The sequence below is a fragment of the Vipera ursinii genome, assembly GCF_947247035.1.
Source record: "Vipera ursinii genome assembly, chromosome: 4".
NCBI classification, from domain to species: Eukaryota; Metazoa; Chordata; class Lepidosauria; order Squamata; family Viperidae; genus Vipera; species Vipera ursinii.
This window is the reverse complement of record NC_139514.1, coordinates 81310047-81337196: the sequence shown is the minus strand read 5'-3', so window position 1 is coordinate 81337196 and position 27150 is coordinate 81310047. Positions and strand designations below refer to the sequence as shown.

At 40.7% G+C, this 27150-nt stretch overlaps 1 protein-coding gene across 3 annotated transcripts in view; it reads left to right on the top strand.

Moving 5' to 3' along the window:
- Window positions 1-26979, top strand: part of NIPA2 (NIPA magnesium transporter 2) — a 48349-nt gene extending 21370 nt beyond the window's left edge. For 2 of the 3 annotated variants that reach the window (XM_083361523.1, XM_083361524.1), the window contains 5 exons: window positions 8387-8617; window positions 9854-9910; window positions 18798-18888; window positions 22387-22547; window positions 25218-26979. In XM_083361523.1, coding sequence (XP_083217649.1) covers window positions 8479-8617; window positions 9854-9910; window positions 18798-18888; window positions 22387-22547; window positions 25218-25855 — 1086 coding nt within the window. In that variant the 5' untranslated portion in view covers window positions 8387-8478 and the 3' untranslated portion in view covers window positions 25856-26979. Of the gene's footprint in view, window positions 1-3640; window positions 3860-8386; window positions 8618-9853; window positions 9911-18797; window positions 18889-22386; window positions 22548-25217 lie in introns of all 3 variants that reach the window. The other variant, XM_083361525.1, reaches the window with a different exon arrangement.
- The last annotated feature ends 171 nt before the right edge of the window (window positions 26980-27150 follow it).

The following is a 27150-nucleotide window of genomic DNA, read 5'->3' as shown; positions in this document are numbered from 1 at the left end:
ACTCAGATGTTGCCATATCCTAAAAGTGGTACAATGGGTGAAAAAGTAGAAAAGCCCTGGTTTACCGTACAGGTAGTCCTTAACTTACAATCAAAATTGGAGGCACAATTTCCATTGTAAGTCAGTAAGATGTCATGTGACACCCACCAATTTACAATGGCAGTCTGGCACTCTTCATTGTAGTCATTAACCAAGAATTACAGGTCCTTAACAGAATATCCATCCCAATTCAAGCCCTTCTGGGCTTGGTCCTTTCCAGCCCCAAGGTGCAGTAAGGTAAAGGACTGCCTCCAATTCCCCCCCACTTACCTATTTCCCCCTATCTCTGCCCTTTGGCTGCTCAGCATCCTACCTTGGGAGGCAGCAAGCAGTGCCCAAGCCATGCAGCGCACTCACCCAATTGCCTTCTCTCCTAATTCCCTGCACCAGCTTTTTGCACCCAGCTGCCACGGTCGAGGCAGAAGCACCTCATTGCCTTTCCTGTCTGCTTTTCAGACTCTTTTCACTACTTCCTCTTCAGACCTAGCTTCTTCCATGTCTGTTTGCTACATGTAGCCAAAAGCTGCGCTATCTCAAAAAAAGACCCAGCAGTAGAAGCTGGGTCTGAAAAAGAGGCAGCAAAGACAGCAAACGGGTGCCTGTTATGGGGCTGTTTACTACTTCACAAGGCAGCATGTAAGGGTGGTCAAAAGGACATAAATGGGAGGAGATAGATAAGGGGGGGAGTTGAAGGGCTCCTGTGGTCAAGTACCTGAATTTTGATCACAGGGCCACAGGGATGCTGTAACAGCTGTAACTTTGGGCACAAGTCATAAGTGCATTTTTTCAACAACATAAATTTGAAAGGTTGCTGAACAAATGGTCATAAGTTGAGGATGACCTGTACAATGTTAATTTCATGACACAAATAGCAATATATGCACTTCAGGGACTTTATTATTTTGGGGAAAAACTGAGGAGAATCGACCGTTCTTATCTCTCTAAATAGTTTACAGATGAGGATACTATATATGACTTCTGCCCATATACAGTCTTAAAAGAATAGGGAAACCTATATACAACATAACTTGTGCCAAAATTCAGTTTGGCATTTTTTTCTTTTTTAGCATCACTTCTTTGATTAATAATACGAAAGACAAATGGGTTGAAAAATGTAATCAAGGTAAGGTACTGCTCTTTATAAGAATATTGGTTTAATTAAAATGTTCAGGTGATGTAGAAATATGTCTTCTTCAGAAGAGAATTATGTACCATAAAATACTAAAAGTTGGGAAACTAGGAAAAAAGTAGATGCTTATAAAATTAGAAAATTCTTTCAGTTTCAAGAAATTGTTTCATTTTCTCTTAAATGATAATATTAATAGCAACTACTGTACTGTTGAAACAGCTAAAGTAGCCCCATCAAACATACTAAAATGAAAAATCAAGTGTCAATTTTCCATTTTGAAAGGCATTGCAATGAGATGAGTTAAGATAGTACTTATTTCCAAAGCAATATCATGTAATACTACTATGAAATATCAGATAAATGCATGCGGTCTGTTCGTCTCTTGGTTTTTTGCAGGAAAGTAGTGCTTTCCTGATTGGGTATGAATGGGTTTTTTTTAATGTGTAGATAAGATGATGTTGCAATTTGCAAGAATGTTCTGGTTGACTTTTATGACTGATCAGTTAACATGTAGCCAAAATGATCAGGAAGCTCAATTTTCACTTCCTTTCAGTGGATCTTTATAATCACACACTGCTCTGTTTTTCTGTTGAATAATAACTGTGCTTGCAGTTGGTGTTTCAGGGGTTGGTATTCTCTTTAGGGATGTTTTATTATTATATTGCCTTTAAAAAGTCACTGAAAGTTTGGATTTTTATCATCTTTCTTTTTTAGACCATTACTCCTGTCTGAGTACTTTTGATCACTTGTTTTGAGAATCCCAAAACCTTTTCAGAACTTTTGATCAGAAGTTATGTAAGAATTTTAGACTTTCCAGTGAAATGTACATAAAAATTAAGATTTAATCTTTTTTTTTAACAACAATAATAATGATGATGATGTTTGGAATGGACCTTGGAGGTCATCTAGTCCAACCCCCTGCTCAGGCAGGAAACCCTATGCCATTTTAGACAAATGGCTGTCCAATCTCTTCTTAAAGACTTCCAGTGTTGGAGAATTCACAGTTTCTGGAGGCAGGTTGCTCCACTGATTAATTATTCTAACTGTCAGGAAGTTTCTCTTTAGTTCTAGGTTGCTTCTCTCTTTGGTTAGTTTCCATCCATTGCTTCTTGTCTTGCCTTCAAGTGCTTTGGAGAATAGCTTGACTCCCTCTTCTTTGTGGCAACCCCTGAGATACTGGAACACTGCTATCATGTCCCCTCTCGTCCTTCTCTTCATTAAATTAGACATACCCAATTCCAGCAACTGTTCCGTGTATGTTTTAGCCTCCAGTCCCTTTAATCATATTTGTTGCTCTTCTCTGTACTCTTTCTAGAGCAGACATGTCAAACTTGCGACGTCACATCCATGACATCTTGAAACTTTTTCCCCATTGCCAGCAGTGGGATGGGCATGGTTTTGTTGTGATGCGTCCGGCCCGTGGGCTGGCAGTTTGACACCCCTGTTCTAGAGTCTCAACATCTTTTTTACATCGTGGTGACCAAAACTGGATGCAGTATTCCAGTGTGGCCTTACCAAGGCATTGTATTAACACTTCATGTGATCTTGATTCTATCCCTCTGTTAATGCAGCCTAGCATTGTTGGCTTTTTTGGCAGCTGCAGCACACTGCTGGCTCATATTTAAGTAATTGTCCACTAGGACAATTGAGATTTTGTTGAGATTTTTTTATGTGCTCTTTCTCTGTTGGCAGTTTTGAACAAGTGAAAACAACTCTACTATTGGTTGGGAAAATTTATTCCTTTACGGAATACATGTATACTGTACAACAGTTTGAGAACAGTGGTTTATCAGGACCATATGAAGCAAATTAATGCTTTTACAGGAAAATTCATTCTTAATTGAAATGGATTGCCTGTGGGCCTGTTTTTATTGGAACTATGCCTTCTCCAGCATGATAGATGGAGAATCCACGAATGGGTTAACTCTGTCTTCCTGCCCAATTAGACTAAGTTAGTCAAACTTGCCACACCTCTCCTGGGCCAGGACACCTTGCAGTCACGACTTAGTCTGTGCCCAGAAAAGACATAGCAAATTTGGCTCCCAGAATCCTGCTGAGTCATCTCTTCAGAGTAATTAAGAAGGTCGTATAGTTTTTTTTCCCCCTTTGTGGATTCTTCTCTCCCTCTGCACTGGGATCAGTGCAGTATCTGGCTTCTTCCCCTTTCCAGCTGCAGCCTTCCAAAAGTCTCAGGCTTTCATTTTTGGCGGCCACCATTTTTTTTTAATTGAAAAGTTTTCAATACATTTTATCTTTAACAACCCCTCCCCACCTACCCACCCCTTTCCCAACCCAACCCTCCCCCCCTCCCCTCCCCCCTCCCCGTCCCCGACTTCCCAGAGCTAAATACAAGGTCTTTTCTCCTCTGGCAGAGGAATCTGTATTTGGGCCACAGCTTGCTCCTCCTCCCTCATCTTCCCAGAGGGTCTGGTCTCCGGAGGGGGATGATGATGACCAACCTTATCTTCCCAGGGCTGAGCAAGAGGAGATGGTTTCCTTTACCCAGGGACCAGGTATCTGACTGACGCCTCCAGTCCCCAGAGCGACGCAGTCCAGGCCCGAGGCCACCTTTACACCCACAGCAGCCGGTCTTCGGCCCTCAGAGGTGCAGGGAGTGTGGTCTCTGGAGCAGTTTCAAGCTCTGATCTCCCAGGCAGTCGCCCAGGGATTGGCCTTACAACGTCAACAAAGGTATGCACCCGAATTGGTGTCCTCAATGACCCTGCCTTATCTCCCCCAGTTGGAAGCACCAGAATATTCTGACCCTATTTCTCCCACCCGGTCTTTTTCTGAGGAGTATGACCCAATGGAAATGCCGCTCTCGGAGGATGAGGATCTTAGTCCGGACCCTCCTCGCTTTGTTAGTCTATTCAATCCAGCGCTCTTTAAATCTTTGCTTCATAAGGCCAGCACTACTGCTAAGGTTGGTCCTGACCAGGTTCCCCATCCTGGTCCGTCTACCAGCCAAGATGCAAGGCCGGTATTTTCAGAGCATGTGGTCACTGAGCATCACATCCCCTCTCCCCCTCTCTTCCTCAACTCGGTACAGAAGCAATGGGGAAGATCTGGCACTTTTCCCTCTCCAGCGGGGACAGACAAGAAGCTCTTTAATGTTGACCCGGCCTTGTTGGAAGCGCTAGAGGTTCCTTCTGTGGATGAACCTGACTCTTCTCTTCTCCTCCACGGTGTCCAGTGATATGGCTGAGACCTTGAAGACGGAGGACAGGAAAACTGAACTTTCCTTCCGCAGGACCCACCAGGCCTCAGCATGGGCAGTGAGGGCAGCCGCTTCCACCTCTTTCTTTGCCAAACCCCCCCTTCTCTGGCTCTGCCAACTTCAGGCCAGAGTACCCCCGGAGGAAGTCCAAATGCATCAGGACTTAGCCAACTTAGTGGCTGCTTCAGAGTACATGGCGGACGCATCTCTACATGCCGCCAGGTTCTCTTCTAGGGCCATAGCCCCCAATGTTATCGCTCACAGGCTCCTATGGCTCAAACACTGGTGAGCAGAAGTTAAATCCAAGTGGTGCTTGGCGGCTGCCCCTTACCGTGTTGGTCAGCTTTTTGGGGAGGCCTTGTCACCTTATTTGGTGGAAAACAAGGACAAGTGTAAGGTGATGTCTCATGTTCTTAAGACAGGCAGATAGAAAGCCTGCCCCATACGTCCACAGACAATTCTTCCGGTCAGGATCAGGATCGGAGTTTGCTCAGCCCTCCCATTCCTTCCCTCCCAGGTCTGACCGTCAATTCGACCGACCAGGGACCAGAGACAGGCCCAGGTTGCAATTCCAAGCAAAGTGGCCCTTTCAAGGCATGGGGGGGCTGTCCCTTCAGAAAGTCTAAATGACTTCAGGGCGGTCTCCCCAATTGGCGGCAGACTGACATTGTTTGTTCAAAAATGGGAGACCATCACCACAGACGTTTGGGTCCTCAACACTATCAGGAATGGTCTGTCCCTAGAATTCATGTCCATCCCCCCAGAGCACTTCATTCCTTGTCCGCTGTCAAAAAATGTGGTCAGGAAGGCTCTCATGTCAGAGCACCTCTTAGAAATAAGGGCCATAGAACCAGTCCCAGGTGGGCAGCTAGGAAGGGGGTTCTATTTCATCCTCTTCGTCATTCCAAAGACGTCTGGAGGATGGAGGGCAATACTCAATCTAAAGGGGCTGAACGCTCATCTCGCATACAAGAAGTTCAAGATGCAAACACTACAGTCCATCTTGGCCAGCATCAGGAGGGGAGACTTCCTGACGTCCATCGACCTCATGGAAGCACACTTTCACATTCCCATCCTTTCTGCCCACTGGAGGTTCGTCAAGTTTTGCTACAACACTCACCATTACCAGTACAGAGCCTTGCCGTTCGGCCTTTCGTCAGCCCCAAGAGTGTTTACCAAGATCTTGGTGCTGACCACGCATTTGAGGTCCATCCCCGTAGGCATCCAGTGCTATCTGGACGACATTCTCATCCAGTCCCTATCGGTCCAGGCGGCTCAATCAGACCTGGCTTTGTCTATCAAGACTCTCCAGGACAACGGGTTCTTGGTGAACTTTCAAAAGAGCCAGACAGTTCCCTCAACCCACCTTCTTCATTTGGGCGTGGTCATAGACACCGACCTATGCAGGGTCTATTTATCTCAGGAACATCAGGACAGCATCAGAGCCCTGGTCCTTCAGGTCCAGAGGGAACACGTAGTTACCCTGGCCATTCTTTCCCAACTGTTAGGGAAGTTGGTTTCCTGCATGGGAATAGTCCCATGGGCCAGACTACATTCCAGGGACCTGCAATGGCTTTTGCTCCCGTTTCAGAGACTGGGCACCAGCTCCTCCAACCAAAGGGTAAGGGTTCCGTCTCGGACCCTAAACTCCCTCCAGTGGTGGACCTCGCCAGTGGTAGCCAGGGGCTCTTTGTTCCAGGAGCCCGTTCTGATCACCCTGACTACGGACGCCAGCCTGTTTGCCTAGAGGGCACATCTAGGGTCTCAGTGGGCTCAGGGCTGGTGGTCTCAGTCTGACCTGAAGCACAACATAAATTGGTTGGAGCTCAGAGCTATACATCTAGCCCTACGCCACTTCCGCAACAGGGTGGCGAGACATGTCCTGGTCCTCATGGACAACGTAGCAGCAAAAACCCATGTGAACCGGCGAGGGGGTACCTGTTCTAGGTCCCTTATGGCCGACACCCAACTGTTGGGCTCTTGGGCAGAGACCAACCTCTCATCACTCAGGGCCAAGCACATCTCGGGGGAGGCAAATCAGCAGGCGGACTTTCTCAGCAGGTCGACAGTGGATTACTCTGAATGGCACTTGCATCCTGATCTCTTTGAGGAGATATTGGAGAGGTTCGGTCAGCTGGTACTGGATCTGTTCGCTTCTCTGGCGAATTCCCAGCTTCTGAGGTTTTTCTCCTGGTTCCCCTCTCTGGGGGCAGAGATGACGGATGCCCTCCACAGCCCTTGGCCCGAGGGCTTGCTGTATGCCTTTCTGCCTCTCCCTCCTATCCCGGCAGTCATCCGTAAGTTACTGCAAGAGCGGGCAGAGGTGATACTTGTTGCACCACACTGGCCAAGATGGCCGTGGTTTGCCAACCTCGTGAGTCTGTCAATCTCTCCCCTGTGGAGGATTCCTCCAAGTCGCATTTCACTCAGCCAGGGAGCTCTGCATCATCCAGATCCCCAGTGGCTCCAGTTACCGCCTGGCACTTGAACGGCGGCTCCTGACACAAGTCTTATTCATTGGAGGTAATTACGATGATTCAGGCCTCCAGATGGCCTACAACAAACAGGATCTGTGACTCCACTTGGAAGAGTTTCTGTAGTTGGTGTACAAAGAACCAGTTAGATCCTTCGGTTATTACTATCCCGAGGATCCTGGACTATTTATAGGAGGGGCTCAACAAGGGCTTGGCGCCCAATACCATCCACTGACAAGTAGCAGCTCTCTCCACTGTATTTACATGGGGCAATTCAGAAGCATTGGCTCAACATCCTATGGTACGCTCATTTCTCAAAGGAGCGACCAACAACAAACCTCCAGTGGTTCACCAGTATCGCTCTTGGGATTTGTCATGGGTCTTGTAGGCCCTTACCTCTCCTCCACTGGAACACATCAGTAACTGTACTCTGTGGTTCTTGACAGTTAAGGTGGCCTTCTTGATAGCCGTCACGTCGGCTAGACACATTTCTGAATTGGCAGCTCTTTGTCAGGCAGGATTTATGCGTTTTTCGTGCTGACAGGGTGGTCCTTTGTTTGGATCCCTCCTTTATTCCTAAGGTCAATACCTTGTTTCATAGAGCGCAGGAGGTCATTTTGCCAGATTTTTTTCCTCATCCATTTCATGCCTTGGAACGACAATGGCACACTCTGGACATACGTAGGGCTCTACGCCACTATATTAAGCACACCGCATCTTTTCACAAGTCGGAAGCCCTCTTTGTTTCCTTTCAACCCTCTACTATGGGGTGGAAGGTTTCTGCCTCCACTATAGGCAGGTGGATCAGGGCTTGTATTGCAGGGGCGTACCAATCTCACTCCCTGTCAGTTCCCAGGTGTATCACTGCTCACTCCACTCGTAGTGCTGCAACTTCTGTGGCTTGGGCGAGACAGGCGTCCATTGAGAACATTTGTAGGGCGACGACATGGTCCTCGCCTTCCCCTTTTGTGAGGCATTATAAACTGGATAGGTTTGCCTCCACAGACGCTTCATTTGGCCGGAGAGTGCTGCAACAGGTAGTGCCACAGGGTGGGACACAGGTCCAGACTGATTCCCTCCCATAGGGACAGGGCAGCTTTGGTATGTCCCATTCATGGATTCTCCATCTATCATGCTGGAGAAAGGGCGTTGTCTTACCTGAACGCCTTTTCTAAGCATGATGATGGAGAATCCACACTCACCCCCTTAGTGTCCGTCAGGTCCTGTGTCAGAGGTGTGGGAGCCAACACATCGGACTGTCATCATTTGCTTCACCTTTGTGACTGGGAGGTGTCCTGGCCCAGGAGAGGCGTGGCAAGTTTGACTGACTTAGTCTAACTGGGCAGGAAGACAGAGTTAACCCATTTGTGGATTCTCCATCATCATGCTGAGAAAAGGCATTCAGGTAGACAACGCCCCTTCTGCTGAAATTAATGGAGAAATCTTTAAGAAAAAGGCTTGAGTTATGTACCACACTACATAATTTATCTTTATGATGTGCTGGCTTATAACATATACTTCTTTTAGGTTCCAGTTTGGCATCATCTTGCTTCCAATATCAGCAGCAGCTTTGTTCCTTGATCAATGTGACATTTTGGAAAACTTTAGCAGCTGACGAAATGATTGGGAGTCGGGGAAAATATGATTTCTATATTGGGCTTGTGTTGGCAATGAGTTCCAGTCTTTTCATTGGAGGGAGTTTCATCCTGAAGAAAAAGGGTCTTCTTCGATTGGCAAGAAAAGGCTCCATGAGAGCAGGTAAAATTTTGAGGTTGTTTTTTTTAAAAAAAAAATTAAGTTTTTGATTAAATTTGCATAAGCTATGTAAGATTTTTTTATCAGTTTTTAAATAGGTATTCTTTGATTTCATGCAGAATCTGGTGTATAGACAAAATTCCAAGTGCTTATTTCAATATTTTAAAGCTTGTTTTCAGTTGTATTTTCAGCTTCTTCTAAAATCTCAAAGTGCAATTTTGATTTACATGATGCAAGAAAAGTTCCTGGTTTTTTTCATACTTGCTTTAATTATTGTGAACATCATTTTTAATGTTGTGTAAATGATTGAAGGCTAAAGTGAATAGGATAATAATACAAAGTTGGGGCCAAATTTTTCAGCTTTTTAAAAAGTTTTTGAGGAGAATAAGATTTTTCCCTCTATAAATTATATTATCTGTTTCAGAGTATGTATTGTATATTTATTGTGTTTTCTACCTCAAAATTGCAGGAAGCTACACAATAGATATTGGGCAAATATGATTACAGCTGTTTTCTGGGGATGCACAAAGACCTGAAACCTTAGATTGGCAGCATTACTGTTTATTGAATACATAGCATAATTATGGCGAGTTAAAACTAACTCTAAAATCCCAAGGCATCAGACCATAGCATATAACAATGACTTTTGTAGCCAAACCCCCAGATGTCCACGTAGCTCATGTAAACAAGTTCTCTTTGTTATGGGAAATGTCTGCTCTCTTCTTCACATCTGCTAGAATGACCTTGAATGTTTCCCACACTGCTGACTTAGCAAGCTTCTGTAGAACTGGAGAGGTTTCATTTCTCTAACTAACCCATTCAAAAGCAACACGTCTCTTCCCCCCCCCCCCCCACTATTCTAATGACAAGATGAAAACAGGCACTTAGCTGCCAAATTTTCACTCTTGACACTTCGGTCATAAATTGTGAATGAAAGCACTCACTACATCCTTGCTGACATGGTGGTTATTTTCACTCTAAAATGCAGAGACTTGTTTTTTCTAAAACGCACTCAAGCCATTGGACTTTAAATCATGCCTTATCAATTGGACTTGATAGAGACAGCTGCTTCTTTGTAACATCTTTAATGATCATCAATAATACTGACTAGCTATTAACTTGGCCAGGAATTTTTAACAAGTAGCTTGGCATTTTTACAAGAATTTGAACATGTAATTTTAAAGTATAGTAATCTGTAATGGATCATAATGACATCCTTTTCTTTTTTAAAAAAAATAGGACAAGGTGGCCACGCATACCTTAAAGAGTGGCTATGGTGGGCTGGACTCTTGTCAAGTAAGTACCTGGAAAAACTAAAAACTTACCTGATAGCATAACCACTAATTCATACATTGTACTAGGTCTGGTGTAGTGGCTAAGGTACTGGCATAGAAACCAGAAGACTGTAAGTTTAAGCCTAACAAAAGACTGGTGGGTAATTTGGGACCAATTATTGTCTCTCAGCCCAACCCACCTCAAAGGCTTACTGTTGTGGGGAAAATAAGAGACAGAAATATTTATTGCACATTTGCTGCCTTGAGTTGACAGACATACACACATGTATGTATTTATGTATACGGCATGATAAAAATATAATAATAATACTAATAATACAATTTCGGAAGTCAGCCAAAAAGTGATTTTAGTAGGAGTAGGCAGTAACAATGGACCAAAAATCTGTAAATTTCTGATCGAAAGGGTCGATGTTTTTAGTAAATTAAAAACTTACTAAGATTTTTTGATTGAAGATTAATATACAGTACATAAAAATAATCAAAAATTATAGTTGGCATTCTTTTCAGTGAAATCCAAATATTTAATACTAGATATGGAATGATCATATCGAAAATGGGCAAGATTTGGGCTGTTGATGGCTCCTTAACTCAAATATTGCTGGTTCTGATGACCCAGGGCATGGCACAGAGGCAACGCAGTCAGCTGGCAATTCAAACCACCCTTTAATTGCTCCAAATGTTCCCCAAATGCTCCCATGTTTCTGGCAAGTCCCAGAACAAAGTAACACACACACACCTTCAGCAGCCTCTGGCTGCAAGTAGTTTTACATACAGTTAAATTAGAAGAGTAATTTACTCAAGGCCATGTAGATAACAAGGAATGAAATGTACATCCAAAATATAAGGCAAGTTTGGCCTTGGAGTACAAAATGAAGCAGGGCACACGCTGATAGAATTTTGTCAAGAGAATACGATGGTCATAGCAAACACTCTTTTCCAACAACCCAAGAGACGGCTCTACACATGGAAATCACCAGACGGTCAACACAAAAATCAGATTGACTATATGCTCTGCAGCCAAAGATGGAAAAGCTCTATACAGTCAGTAAATACAAGACCAGGAGCTGACTGTGGCTCAGACCATGAGCTTCTTGTTGCAAAGTTTAGGCTTAAACTGAAGAAAGTAGGGAAAAGTGCTAGGCCAGTCAGATATGAATTAAATCATATCCCTGTTGAATATACAGTAGAGGTGACAAATAGATTTAAGGAATTAGATCTGATAGACAGAGTGCCTAAAGAACTATGGACAGAGGTTCGTAACACTGTACAAGAGGTAGCAACCAAAACCATCCCAGAAATGCAAGAAAGCAAAATGGCTGTCTGAGGAAGCTTTGCAAATAGCTGAGAAAAGAAGGGAAGCAAAAGGCAAGGGAGAAAAAGAAACATATGCCCAATTGAATGCAGAATTCCAGAGAACAGCTAGAAGAGATAAGAATGCCTTCTTAAATGAACAGTGCAAAGAAATAGAAGAAAACAATAGAATAGGGAGGACCAGAGATCTTTTCAAGAAAATTGGAGAGATGAAGGGAACGATTCATGCAAAAATGGGCATGATAAAGGACCAAAATGGCAGGGACTTAACAGAGGCAGAAGAGATTAAGAAGAGGTGGCAAAATTACACAGAAGAACTATACAAGAATGAGCTTAGCGTCCCTGATAATCACAATGAGGTGGTCACTGACCTTGAGCCAGACATCCTAGAATGTGAAGTGAAGTGGGCCTTAGAAAAGCTGAGCAACAATAAAACTATTGGAGGTGACAGTATTCCAGCTGAGCTATTCAAAATCTTAAAAGACGATGCAGTAAAAGTGCTACACTCAATTTGCCAGCAAATTTGGAAAACTCAACAGTGGCCACAGGATTGGAAAAGATCAGTTTCCATTCCAATTCCAAAGAAAGGCAGTGCCAAAGAATGTTCAAACTATCGCACCATTGCACTCATTTCTCATGCTAGTAAAGTTATGCTTAAAATCCTACAAGCTAGACTTCAGCAGTATGTGGATCGAGAACTACCAGAAGTACAGGCAGGATTTCGAAGAGGCAGAGGAACTAGAGATCAAATTGCCAACATACACTGGATCATGGAGAAAGCTAGAGAGTTCCAGAAAAACATCTACTTTTGCTTCATTGACTATGCTAAAGCCTTTGATTGTGTGGATCATAACAAACTGTGGCAAGTCCTTAAAGAGATGGGTGTACCAGACCATCTTATTTGTCTCTTGAGAAACCTATATGCGGGCCAAGAAGCAACAGTGAGAACTGGACACGGAACCACTGATTGGTTCAAAATTGGGAAAGAAGTCCGGCAAGGCTGTAAACTGTCGCCCTGCCTATTTAACTTATATGCAGAGCACATCATGAGAAAGGCAGGGCTAGATGAATCAAAAGTAGGAATTAAGATTGCCGGAAGAAATATGAACAACCTAAGATAAGCAGATGATACCACTCTAATGGCAGAAAGTGAATAGGAACTAAAGAGCCTCTTGTTGCGAATGAAGAAGGAGAGTGCAAAAGTTGGCTTGAAACTAAACATTAAGAAAACCAAGATCATGGCATCCGGCCCTCTCAATTCCTGGCAAATAGATGGGGAAGAAATGGAGGTAGTGACAGATTTTATTTTCCTGGGCTCCAAGATCACTACAGATGGGGACTGTAGCCAAGAAATTAAAAGATGCTTGCTCCTCGGGAGGAAAGCCATGGCAAATCTAGACAACACACTAAAAAGCAGAGACATCACCCTGTCAACAAAAGTGCGTATAGTCAAGGCTATGGTCTTCCCAGTTGCAATGTATGGCAGTGAAAGTTGGACCATAAAAAAGGCTGAGCGCCAAAGAATTGAGGCCTTTGAACTCTGGTGCTGGAGAAGACTCCTGCGAGTCCCTTGGACTGCAAGGCGATCAAACCGGTCAGTCCTAGAGGAGATCAACCCTGACTGCTCTTTAGAAGGCCAGATCCTGAAGCTAAAACTCAAATACTTTGGCCACCTAATGAGAAGGAAGGACTCACTGGAGAAGAGCCTAATGCTGGGAAAGATTGAGGGCAATAGAAGAATGGGATGACAGAGAATGAGGTGGCTGGATGGAGTCACTGAAGCAGTAGGCGTGAGCTTAAATGGACTCCAGAAGATGGTAGAGGACAGGAAGGCCTGGAGAAACATTGCCCATAGGGTCGCGATGGGTCGGACACGACTTTGCAACTAACAACAACAACAAAAAGAGTTAGAAAAAACTATTATACTACTTGAAACTGAGAAAGCAGACCACTATTTACGTTTCTAAAACGTGAAGGAAGAGAAGGGGGAGGACCTCCCAGAAATGATGACGGACTTGCTAGCAAGGGCCCTAGGGACAGTGAAAGATGAGATGGCAAATGAGATTGATGAGATATATAGAATTCACACAAATTACACGAGAAGAATTAACTTACCTAAGGAGGTACATATCAGATTTGTGAAGAAGTCAATTAGGGATGAGATTTTGCACAGAACAAGGGATGACCCTATAGAATATAGAGGTAAACAACTAATCGTCCTCAAACAAGTCCCTAGGAGGGTAAGAGATCTGAGAAGGTCCTACCAACATATTACATCAAAATTAATAAGACAAAATATTAATATTAGGTGGCTGATGCCAGAAGGGATTGTGGTGACCTGGTAGGAAAAAAGATATAGGTTAGATTCGATTGATAAAACAGAAGAGTTTTTCCAGCAGCATGTAGGTAATGAAGATGAACTAGAAGAAAGAGAGTTAAGAGAAGGGAACAATGCAGAGAGAGATAATAGAAAGACGCGGGAATCACAAGACAAAGAACAGGAAACAGAGAGAAGAGAAAAAATGAGAATGAACTATGACAATAATGATGAGAGTAGACACAAAGAATTCAAGGAAGATAGACCGACAAGGGCAACAAGATCAAAACAGAGGCAGTAATGTAGAAATATTAACAGTATTATCATTAAATGTGAAAGGACTAAACTCCCCAGCTAAGAGAAATATAATTTTGAATAAGCTCAGTAAGAAAAATTTAGATATAACAATTCTACAAGAAACGCATATAAAGACTCAAGATCAGGATCTATTAAACTACCCTAAGTTAGGAATTAAATTTGTATCGCTTTCACAGCAGAAGAATGGAGGAATTGTGATATATGCTAAAGAAAGAATCCCAGCAAAACAAATCTATCAAGTTCAGGAAGGTAGAATATTGATTATTCAAATTTCCTTGAATAAAAAAAGGTTGCCCTGTTAGAAATTTATGCCCCCAATGAAAAACAAAGACAATTTTATAAGAAATTGCATAAAGTTATTGCTGATATGGAATATGAGAACATTCGTATAATTGGCGATTTTAATGCAATTATAGACAGAGAATTAGATTATAAGTGAGGAAGTTAGGAAACGAACCAGGAGAATATTACCCGGTACCTTTTTTAAAATGGTGGAGAAATTAAATATTCAAGATAGTTGAAGGGAGAGAAATTTGAATGAAAATCAATTTACATACTATTCAGGGCAGCATCAATCGTGGTCTAGAATTGATATGGTCTGGATAACGAAAGAACTAAATTCAGATATTGATGATATAATAGATATTAATACTTGGGCAGATCATAATCCCATTGTAATTAAATGGAAAGAACAGAAAACAACAACAAGGAGGTGGACTCTTAAGAAGGCAATCCTAAACCAAACAGAATTTAAACGTAAGATGGAGGAACAAATGCAGATATTCTTCCAGATGAATAAGAAAGAAGAGACTAGCACTGAAAATTTATGGGATACGGCCAAAGCAGTTATGAGAGGAACTGCAATTGCGTATATGGCCAATGAATATAAAAAGAAAAGGCAATATCGAAAAAGTTTAGAGGCTGAACATAAAAAATTAGAATTAGAACTACAAAAAAACCCACAATGTAGAGATTTAAAACAACAGTTGGATTTAAATAAGCATAAATTGAATATTATAGAAAAGGGAGAAATGGCACAAAAAAATAAAAAGCATTAGACAAAATTTTTTTGAACAGGCAAATAAACCTGGGAGATGGCTGGCCTATAGATTGAAAAAACAAAAAGATAATAGATGGATTAGTAAATTACGTAATCAAGCAGGGGAGATAGTACATCAAAATGATGGGAAAAAATGGGTGACGTATGAATTCTATAAAAATCTTTATAAAGAGGAGGAAATGATCACTGAGGAAAGAATATCACAATATCTTATGAAAGCAAACCTACCAAAGGTTTCAGAAGAATTTCAAAATATATTAAATAAAGATGTAACAGTCCAGGAAATTATGGAAGCTATTAAAAAACAAAAAAGCAATAAAACACCTGGCCCTGATGGATTACCATCCAAAATATATAAAAACCTCCAAGAACTTTTGGTCCCAACTCTATTGGATTTGTTTAATGAGGTATTAAACATAGCAAAAATTCCAAACTCATGGAAAGAAGCAATCATCTCACTAATCCCTAAAGAAAACTCTGATTTGACCTGTATTAAAAATTATAGACCCATTTCTTTACTGAACACGGATTACAAGATTTTCACGACTATAATGGCAGAAAAATTTAAAAAATATTTAGCGGAATTTCTTTATACTGACCAAAATGGCTACTTGCCTAAAAGACAAATTAGACATAACGTCAGGATCATACTAGACATCTTAGAATACTATGAATTTCATAGTGAAAAACAAGTGGCATTAATTTTTGTTGATGCTCAGAAAGCGTTTGATAATGTCAAATGGAGTTTTATGTTGACTCAACTCAAACAGATGGAATTCGGAGAAAAATTTATAAATATGTTTAAAGCAATCTATTCCAAGCAAGAGGCAAAAGTAATCATAAATGGAGAATTAACAAATAGCATTAAAATACAAAAAGGTACAAGACAAGGCTGTCCACTATATTATTCATTCTTTCTTTAGAAGCACTCACAAGAATAATCAGAAAAGATAAGATGATTAAAGGATTAGAAATAAGAAAAGAGATATTTAAATTACAGGCTTATGCGGATGATTTAGTTTTCATTCTGGTAGACCCTTTAGAATCTGGAACAAGATTATTACAGGTGCTGGAAAATTATGGAGATGTTGCAGGATTAAAAATCAACAAAGAAAAAACTAAAATGCTAGTTACAAATATGTCCAACTTACAGGAAACTGAGTTAGTAGAAAAAATTGACATCCAGACATCTAAAAGAGTAAAGTACTTGGGGATCCAACTATCAGCAAGATGTACTACACTTAAAAGAGAAAATTATGATAAGTTAATGGACCAATTATAGTAGACGTAGATAGATGGAAAAACTTGCAGCTCTCTTTTATGGGAAGAATAGTGACAATCAAGATGAATATACTGCCCAAATTACTCTTTATTCCAATGGGTACCAATTAAATTAGGTAAGGATTTTTTTGAAAATTTAAATAGGATTACATCTAAATTTATCTGGCAAGGTAGAAAACCGAGAATCAAGTTAAAATTATTACAGGATGCAAAGGAAAGAGGAGGGCTCGGCCTCCCAGACTGGGGAAAATATTATCAAGCAGCAATAGCGGTATGGATAAAGGATTGGATACATTTAAGGAACAGAAGACTACTAGCATTAGAAGGTCATGACATGCGAATTGGGTGGCATGCTATAATGTGGGATGGAAAATATAGGGCTCGTCAGTATTTTCAGAATCATCATATTAGACGGGCACTATTAGATGTGTGGATAAAAATTAAAAAAATTAACTATATAGAAATTCCCAATTGGCTATCTATATTAGAGATTTTTATGCACCCCAAATTTATAAATCTAGGAAGTGTAATTACATATAAAGACCTCTTAGCCGAAAATGGAGATCTGAAAACAAGAAAAAGATTATCAGAAGATGGTGTAGAGTTGGAATGGTAGGCATACTTACAAATACAGTCACGATACAGAAAAGATAAAAAACAACCAGGGATAAAATTAGAGCATACACAATTAGATAAAATTCTTCTAGGAACAGAAGATCAATTGATAAAAAAGATATATCAATATTTATTAGAACAGGATTTATTAGAAGAACAGGTAAAAGAAAATGTTAATCTGGAGTAAAAATTTTGGTTATAATATTGACTTAGACAATTGGCAATTACTATGGGATACAAATAGGAGGTTAACACTAGCCACCTCCTATAAAGAGAATTTGTACAAGATGTTTGATAGATGGCATCTTCCCCCTACAAGGTTAGCAAAAATAGATAAAAAAAATCTCACCAATGTGCTGGAAATGCAGAAGGCTTCCAGGGACTTAACTATCATATGTGGTGGGAATGTTTAGAAGCGAAATTTTTTTAGCAGCGGATAAAAAATTGGTTGGAAGAAATATTACGACAAAAAATTGATTTAAAACCAGAAATCTTTTTATTAGGGATTATTAATGATAATATCAGTAAAGCATCTCTCTACTTATTAGTACATATCTTAACCGCAGCAAGATTGGCATATGCCCAAAAATGGAAAAGAAAGGAAACACCCACTGCGCTGAAATGGACAGGTTAACCCTAGAGATCAAAAATAAGAACAAAACGGAGTATTATGAAATTTGGCAAAATTTGTACAATTGGTTAGAGTTAAGGAGGATCGCTGAGACAAACATTGTTTGATTGGTTGATAATGTAAGGATTTCTTATTAGTATCTATATAATGGACATAACTGAAAGATATGTAAATATAACGCTGAGGACTGTAGGACAGTTTACTAAAAAAACCCCGACAGATGTTATATGTACCGTTTGTTATACTCGGTCCTGTTATAGATTGTATTTTAGATTTTTGTTATTTCTTTCTGTAACATAAGATAATGCTAATAGTAGTGTTGTAGCTAGGGAAGTTGAATCATGTCCACTTTTGTTTTTAAATGTATATTTAATGAAATTTTCTAAAAAAAAACCCAAAACTCCTAGAAATCAGCATTTGTTCCCGACAAATGCCCCTCCCTACAGCATCTCCTTAAGTATCAGTCTCCACGTGTGTCTTGTGGAGAGGGTGGGATGCTCTCCTCCTGAGTAGTTGAGCCTGCCTGCGTTGTTGTTCCCTCCTCCTCTCTACTCTCCGTGCTTTAGGATCAGGAGGGGGTGGCCCTTGTTCATCGCCTGAGCTCTGCCTCTCATGTTCATCCTGTCCCAATCCTGCTCTTCCCCACATTTCTCTGAAGCCACAGACACCTCCTCCACCTCCATAGGGTCCTGTTCTAGCTCATTTTCCTCAGCAGATTCAGACTCCGACAGAGGCATGACACCAGTACTACCATACAGCCCTAAGAAAAGCACTGCTGCTTTAAGGAGTAGGCAGCAGATACAACAAGGGTACCTACACTGGATCTGTAGCAGTGTTTTTAGCTTTGCATGTTTCTTTTTAATAGGAGAAATGTGGGATATTATTCAACTCTTATCATCTCCTTGCAAAGCAGTATTTTCTATGGCTAGAAAGTAGAATATCTCAAGAGCTGTAGTGGCACAGTGGCTAAAATGCAGTATTGCAGGCTGCCTACAACTTGGGAGTTCGATCCTGATGGCTCAGGGTTGACTCAGCCTTCCATCCTTTGGAGGTTGGTAAAATGACGACACAGATTGTTGGGAGCAATATGCTAACATTGTAAACTGCCCAGAGAGGGCTGTAAAGCACTATGGGGCAGTATATACGTGCTATTGCTATTGCTAATTATAAAAATAGGTAATAAAATTTGTTAATCATTTACCACAGAATATTCAGGTGCTGTTCTGTATTTGCCTTCTTCTCTCCTTTACTTTCTAATTTACTTTTATCTTTTCCAAGGATGAATTTACCTAAAATAGTAGGTATAGCTGTGAAAAATGTTCTTCACCTCTTCCCTTCCCATGTCTTTTCCTCAGTGGGAGCTGGCGAAGTTGCTAACTTTGCTGCATATGCATTTGCACCAGCTACATTAGTGACCCCATTGGGAGCTCTCAGTGTTCTTGTAAGGTAAGAACGCAGTTTTGTGTATCTCTGTAAATATCAAGAGACCTAGTTAAACACTTGCTTTTAATGCTGGCAGAGAACTGGTTTCTGAGTCTGACTCAGTTGCTTTAAGTTTTGCTTTTTTGAATGTTTCAATATAATTTTCTATCTTGATGTCTTTACTACTGTCTGCCCTTCCTCCCACCCATTGCTTATAAAAAGCCACAACATAGATGATTTTAGAGATAAATAATAAACATTTATCAGCAATTCAGTTTAATGTTCTGTGCATAAGAGTATGCTTACATGATTGTAGATTTACCATTTTGAATTGAAATTAGATACAGGTACTCCTTAACTTAGGGGACACAGTGGCTCAGTGGGTTAGGATGCTGAGCTTGTCAATCAGAAGGTCAGCAGTTTGGTGGGTCGAATCCCAAGTGCCGCGTAACAGAGTGAGCGCCTGTTACTCGTCCCAGCTTCTGCCAACCTAGCAGTTCGAAAGCACATAAAAATGCAAGTAGAAAAATAGGGACTACTATGGTGGAAAGGTAACAGTGTTCCATGTGCCTTTGGCATCTAGTCATGCCGGCCACATGACCACAGAGACGTCCTCAGACAAGTGCTGGCTTTTTGGCTTTGAAACGGAGATGAGCACCAGCCCCTAGAGTTGGATACGACTAGCACGCATGTGCGGGGGAACCTTTACCTTTACCTTACTCCTAAACTTACGACCAGACATGTAGCAACCAAAGTTACAAGACACCCCCAAAAGATACTTATTGCCCAGTCCTGAAGTTATGTCTGCTGCAACACTCCTGTGGTTGATTGCCCTTGCAACTGACCATAGAGATGCTGCAATATGTATACCCTGCCAATTCCCCCGCCCCCAGTGCTGTCCCAAAGGGTCCTCACAGGCATGAAGACTGCAACTCACACTGGGGTTTTCTTTCCTCACTAGATGCTAACCTTAGTTCCCCCAGCCTGGGAGCCTTTCTTCTCACTAGCGCTAGTCTTAGCTCCCCATCAGAATTCCTTCTCCTTGCTAGTGCTAGCCTTAGTCCCCTCAGCATGAGCTGTGTTAGTATAACGCTAGCGCAGCTCATGCTGAGGGAACTGCACTATGGGCAGAGTTATTAGGCAAGTTGTAATTTGGAGGATTAATTTTCTTATTGAACAACTACAGTGTTCAATTTATTATCAATCCAAAATGATAATAAACCTCAAACCTGAATATTTAAGAAAGTAAAAGTGAGGTTTTGATTTTCTTAAGGGAATATCTTTGTGTGCAGAATTGTTGGGCAACTATTAGTGTGCAGAATTATTATGCAACTAAATGAAAAAAGAAAATTTGCCCTTCTAACTTTTTTATTTGCATTTGTTGAAGTGAGAATAATAAACAAACAACTCAAAACGTACAAATAAACTTTCTGACATTTCAACAAAAGGAATCAGTGACCCATATAGCCACCCTTCTTTTCAATCATAGTCATAAGCCTTCCATTCATGGAGTCTGGCAGTTCCTTGATCTGTTGATGATGAATGTTTTGTGCAGCAGCAACCACAGCCTCCCAGACACTGTGTATAGTTTTCCTTCACACTAAATCTCCCATTTAAGAAGGGCCCACAAGTTCTCAGTAGGGTTAAGTCAGGTGAGCAAGGAGGCCATGTCACTATTCGTGCTGAGGCTTTTTTACTGGTTAGCCACGCAGTGGAGTACTTTGATGCATGCGATGGAGCATTGTCCTGCACAAAAATCTGTTCTTGAATGATGCTTTTTCCTGTACCACTGCTTGAAGAAAATGTCTTCTAAAAAGTGGCAGTAGGTTTGGGAGTTGATTTTAAGTTCATCTTCAACCCTAAAAGCTCCAACTAGCTCATCTTTAATACCAGCCCATACCAGTACCCCACTTCCACCTTGCTGGCATCTGAGAAAAGTGGGGCTTTGTGCCCATTACTGATCCAGCCATGGGCTCATCTACCTTGTCTATTAAGAGTCATTCTCATCTCATCAGTCCATGAAACCTTTGAAAAATCTGTCTTCAGATATTTCTTGGACCAGTCTTGCCATTTCAACTTATGTATCTTATTCAGTGATGGTCAGGTTTCAGCCTTCTCTTACCTTGGCCATGTGAGCACTGAACACCTTGTACTTCTGGGCACTTCAGGTAGGTTGCAGTTCTGGAATGGAATATGGCAGCACTGGAGGATAATGGGTTCCTGGTAGATTCACATTTGATTCTTCTCAAATCTTTGGCAGTAAATGTGCATCTTTTTTTCTCAACATGTTTCTTGTGACCCCGTTGACTATTTGCAACAAAATGTTTGATGGTTCTGTGATCATGCCCCAATATCTTAGCAATTTCAAGAGTCTGGATGCCTCTGAAAGGCTTTTTGCAATGTTTGACTTTTCAGAGTCAGTTAACTCTTTTTTTGGCCCATTTTGCCTGAGAAAAAGAAGCTGTCTAATAATTATGCACACCTTGATATAAGGTTTTGATCTCCTTAGGCCACACCCTCCCTCATTGCACAAATACCCATCACCAGATATGCTTATATCCACTAAGCCTTCAGGTTTCTACAGCTTGGAGGTGGAAAATATGCATGAAAATGATATGGTCAAAATACTCACTTGCCTAATAATTGTACACACGGTGTAAGACTAGTATCTAGTGAAGAAAGGAAAACCAAACACTTTGCCAGTGTTATTTTACTCAGAAAAAAATAAGACACTTGGGGATTGTTCCACGTGGAACAGCAATGGAGTGCCCGGCCTGTCCTCCATCTCTACCCCACCTTGAGCTCCAGAGATCTTTGATCTTGTGACAGGGGATGGGATATAACCCAAAGGGCTGTGCAAAGGATTGCAAACAGAGCATGGGGTATCTTGGTGCAGGGGGAGGCCTAAGTCTGGTGGGCTTATACCTGCACTAGCCCCCCTGGATCTCCCGTACCCATGAGGCAACCTATATTCCACTTACTTTACAGCATGCATTTTTTTAAAACAAATGCATTGGGGAGACCAGGAATGGGGGTTATTAAGACAAGTGGTTCACTTAACAATTGTAATGAGCAGACTTCATTACAGTCATTGCTTGAAGACTACCTGCATAGAGCTTTCTCCTGATCATGATAATTTTTATCTAAAAATATCTAAAAGAATGAATTTATCATTAAAGTGTCACAACCAGAAAGCCCTTGCTCACTTTCTCTTAAACTTTGAGTGCCCTCAAAATTTCTTGAAGATTTAGAGACCTTCTGAAGTTGGATTTTAAAATGTAAGATAGCCTTTTCCTCTGTCCAAAGACTATGTATTTCAGTTTATTTTAAATAAGGCTACTTCATAACCATTTATTTGGAATATATGGATTTTGCCTTCTAAACCAGGCCTTCAAATAGCTTTCAATGTTTTAAAAATATGCAATCCCCCAAACAGAAATTCTACTCCATAACACAAATGCATAATTGTTACATTGATATTTAAGAACAGTGCTTGATATCTAATTTATATTTGTGTTTTAGTGCCATTCTTTCATCATACTTCTTAAACGAAAAGCTTAATTTACATGGAAAAATTGGGTGTTTGTTAAGCATACTTGGTTCCACTGTGATGGTCATTCATGCACCTCAAGAAGAGGAAGTTGAAACATTGAGTGAAATCTCCCACAAGTTAGGCGATCCAGGTGAGAGAAAGATTGATTACAAAGAATTCAAGGAGATAATACTTCTCTACTCAGTTGAGGAATATAAATGATGGGGCAGGATCTAACCCTGCTGCAAATGTCCCTTCACATTCCACTAGAGTTCTGCATGGGATTTTTAACTGTATTTAGTTGCATGTATCTAGCTGCCCCACAACTAGACCTAGTCAGACAGGATTACCAATGAGGTTTTCGAATGCTTTTAGCTGAATGTGCTTACAGAGCTCATGTGCACTTTGCTCAATACACAAGAATCTGAAGACACATTTGTGAATGTTGAGAATGAGATTGGAGTACATCTTTAATGCCAAAGCTCATTGTTAACTCTGGCCTATGTTCTCTAAACGCTTATGGAAGACTACTAAATGGTTTAGCGCTGCAAAGTTGTAACAATAAATAGCTTAGATCATGGGGGTCAATTGCCAGCCTCCGGGCCAGATGCATCATCTGGAAGCTGCACCCACCCCATTGCCAGCAATGGCAAAACTGTCCCAATACATTGCGTGACGTCACATAACGTCGCAAGTTTGACATGTCTGGCTTAGACAGACAGTAACTATGACATACTTTATTGTAAGATTTCCTTTTTTTCATGGAGCCTCTGAGCTATCAGAATGGCTTTGATGTATCCAGCAGAGAAGCATTCCTCCAATTTTCACTGGGAGTCAACATAGGTTTAGTTGACAGCTAGAATTAAGAAGGTTTTAGGTACCCTCATGAAATAATATATGTATTCTGAATGATGCAAAAATTAAAACTGCATTATTAGTAAAGGTCAGATAGCATGGGTATTTTTGATGCATTCCTATCTTTAACTCAAGGATGGGCTACCTGAATGTTGTATATAACTCTTCCCCCACCCTCATTATTTCATCAAATTTGGCAAAATGCATAAATTTGGAGATGTTCCAACCTAAAGTGAGGGAAAAAATATTTGATCCCCTATTGATTTTGTACATTTACCCACTGACAAAGAAATGATCAGTCTATAATTTTAATGGTAGATTTAGTTTAACAAGAGACAGAATGACAACAAAAAATCTGGAAAAATGCATTTCAAAAAAGTATACAAATTGATTTGCATTTTAATGAGTGAAATAAGTATTTGTTCCCCTATCAATCAATAAGATTTCTGGCTCCCAGGTATCTTTTATACAGGTAACGAGCTGAGATTAAGAGCACTCTCTTAAAGGGAGTGCTCCTAATCTCAGCTTGTTACCTGTATAAAAGACACCTGTCCACAGAAGCAATCAATCAGATTCCCAACTCTCCACCATGGCCAAGACCAAAGAGCTGTCCAAGGATGTCAGGGACAAGATTGTAGACCTACACAAGGCTGGAATGGGCTACAAGACCATCGCCAAGCAGCTTGGTGAGAAGGTGACAACAGTTGGTGCGATTATTCTCCCTCGGTCTGGGGCTCATAAGAATGGTGAGGAATCAGCCCAGAACTACAGAGGAGGATCTTGTCACTGATTTCAAGATAGCTGGAACCATAGCCACCAAGAAAACAATTGGTAACACACTACGCCGTGAAGGACTGAAATCCTGCAGTGCCCGCAAGGTCCCCTTGCTCAAGAAAGCACATGTACAGGCCCGTCTAAAGTTCATCAATGAACATCTGAATTATTCAGAGGAGAACTGGGTGAAAATTTTATGGTCAGATGAGACCAAAATTGAGCTCTTTGGCATCAACTCACCGTGTTTGGAGGAGGAGAAATGCTGCCTAAGACCCCACCGTCAAACATGGAAACATTATGCTTTGGGGGTGTTTTTCTGCTAAGAGGACAGGACAACTTCACCACAACAAAGGGACGATGGATCGGGCTATATACCATCAAATTTTAGGTGAGAACCTTCTTCCCTCAGCCAGGGCATTGAAAATGGGCTGTGGATGGGTATTCCAGCATGGCAATGACCCAAAACACAACAGCCAAGGCAACAAAGGAGTAGCTTAAGAAGAAGCACATTAAGGTCCTGGGGTGGCCTAGCCAGTTTCCAAACCTTAATCCCATAGAAAATCTGTGAAGGGAGCTGAAAGTTTGACCTGCCAAATGTCAGACTTGAAACCTTAATGACTTGGAGAGGATCCGCAAAGGGGAGCGAGACAAAATCCCTCCTGAGATGTGTGCAAGCCTAGTGGCCATCTACAAGAAACGTCTGACCTCTGTGATTGTCAACAAGGGTTTTGCCATCAAGTACTAAGTCATGTTTTGTGAAGAGGTTAAATACTTATTTCACTCATTAAAATGCAAATTAATTTATAACTTTTTTGAAATGCGTTTTTCTGGATTTTTGTTATTCTCTCTCTCACTGTTAAAATAAACTTACCATTAAAATTATAGACTGATCATTTCTTTGTCAGTGGGCAAACATATAAAATCATATAAAATATTTTTCCCTCGCTGTATATACTGAAAAGATACATATTAAACCTATACACATCTACTGCTCTCAACTTCCTTCCCTACCCCACCCACAACAAAAGAAAATACCACCTCTACAAAATATAACTTTTGGTCATGTTGATTTCCTGTCTTTCTTTAGCTTTTAGCTAATCATACAACCTTTGACAGACTCCAGATGTTTGTATGCATTACTATTTAGTATGTGCAATTGCAGCATGCCATGTTTGTTTTTTTAATATTTCAGGTTTTGTGGTCTTTGCAACAGTCATTGTCATTGTATCCTTGATCATGATCTTTGTGGTGGGACCCCGACATGGGCAGACCAACATTCTCGTGTACATAACAATTTGCTCAGTCATTGGAGCTTTATCCGTATCCTGTGTAAAAGGTTTGGGCATTGCTATAAAGGAACTTTTTGCAGGAAAAGCTGTGCTGAAACATCCATTGGCTTGGATTCTGCTGCTAAGTCTTATTGCTTGTGTAAGCACACAGATTAATTATTTAAATCGGGCCCTGGACATATTCAACACTTCTATAGTGACACCAATCTATTATGTCTTTTTCACAACATCTGTTTTGACCTGTTCTGCAATCCTTTTCAAGGAATGGCAACACATGGCAGCTGATGACATTATTGGCACATTTAGTGGCTTTATCACTATAATTGTGGGGATATTTTTATTGCATGCCTTTAAGGATGTCAGTTTTTCCCTATCAAATTTGCCTGTGACATTGCATAAAGATAACAAAGGAATAAATGGCTGTGTGCCAAACACATATGAACTATTTAATCACGATGAAGAAAGTGCAACTCGCATAAGTGACCTACACTCCCCTGATGGAATATCTTCCAGGAGAAATGGAAATCTGTCAGCCTCCTAAAGAAAACAATTCTGTAACTTTTGTTTCATTGTGAAAATCCAGTTTCACAGCATTTTTCAAACAGATATATTTAAATAGTACTGTAGACAATCATTTTTTTAGGTTTGACTAGCTTTGACCAAGAGCAGTGGTGGATTTTTATTTGCCTTACTGTTAATTTAAAAATACTAAAGAACCTCACTCTGTTATTTGCTTAACTTAGTGTGAACATGTACTGTAAATATTCTGCTTTTGTTTAAGACTAATTACAGTTTTAACAAATAAAATGCTTTATTTCTGATGAGGAAGTGATCTATTGGTCATGCACACCTACAAATCTTTTGTGATAATTTGGTGAATTATGCAGTGACTTGTTCTTATTATGAGACAGTGCTACTCATCCATAAACAATCTATGTTTGGACAATTTATGGTCAGCTGCACCCAATTGTACTAGATTTTAGGAGATTTGCAGTTGCAGCCAATGCATTTATATTTAATCAATGAACCAGACATTCCTGAGGAATAAGACAAATGATAACAGCTCACAAAGGTCATTACATAGAAAAATGCTATTTTAAGAAAGTACCTAGGGTGTAAACCATGTTTGTATATATTAGCACATACCTGAAACACACACAAATACTTAGTGGTTTCAAGTATTTAAAATACTTCATGTTGTGAGATTACTACTGGATAATGCATAACAATTGGCAAATTTATTCATTCTGTTATTGAAAGTGGGAGGAAAGAATAAAATAAACTGTTGCCTTTTTTCCCTTTCCAGTTTTTCTACTGTATGGTTTGACTCTGTTCTTCTGGAACACCAAATGCAATAAAAAATTCTTGTACCTTTCTACTCCCTCTAAAGCAGAGACAAATCAGCAGGCATAAGCCAGGCTTAGGGGTGTTTGCAAAATGGAAGAATGCCTGTAGATTATGTTTCTGCCTCTATGGAAGAGAAAAAAATTGAGAAGCTGACCTTCAAAATTGGGAAGGTGGAAACTAACTGACCAAGCTGGGAAAAGGTTAGATGAGAATGAAGTAAATAATATCCTGATAAAATGCAATAAGAAGAGAGCATCAAATGCCAATTGTTTAATCTACTTTCATCAGTTTAGCAGTTAATTGCATTCAGAGTTAGAAAAATAGTCTCAAAATATTTGAAAGAACAAAAATGCAATGAAATTAAATGCTTCAGTTAATGACTGAAGGCATCTGTTGTGGGAAATAGTGTGGATTGTCGTAGCAGTTTTTAGATGTTCTGCAATACAAGGTAATTATATACCAATCAAGAACTCTGTTGGTAAGTGACAA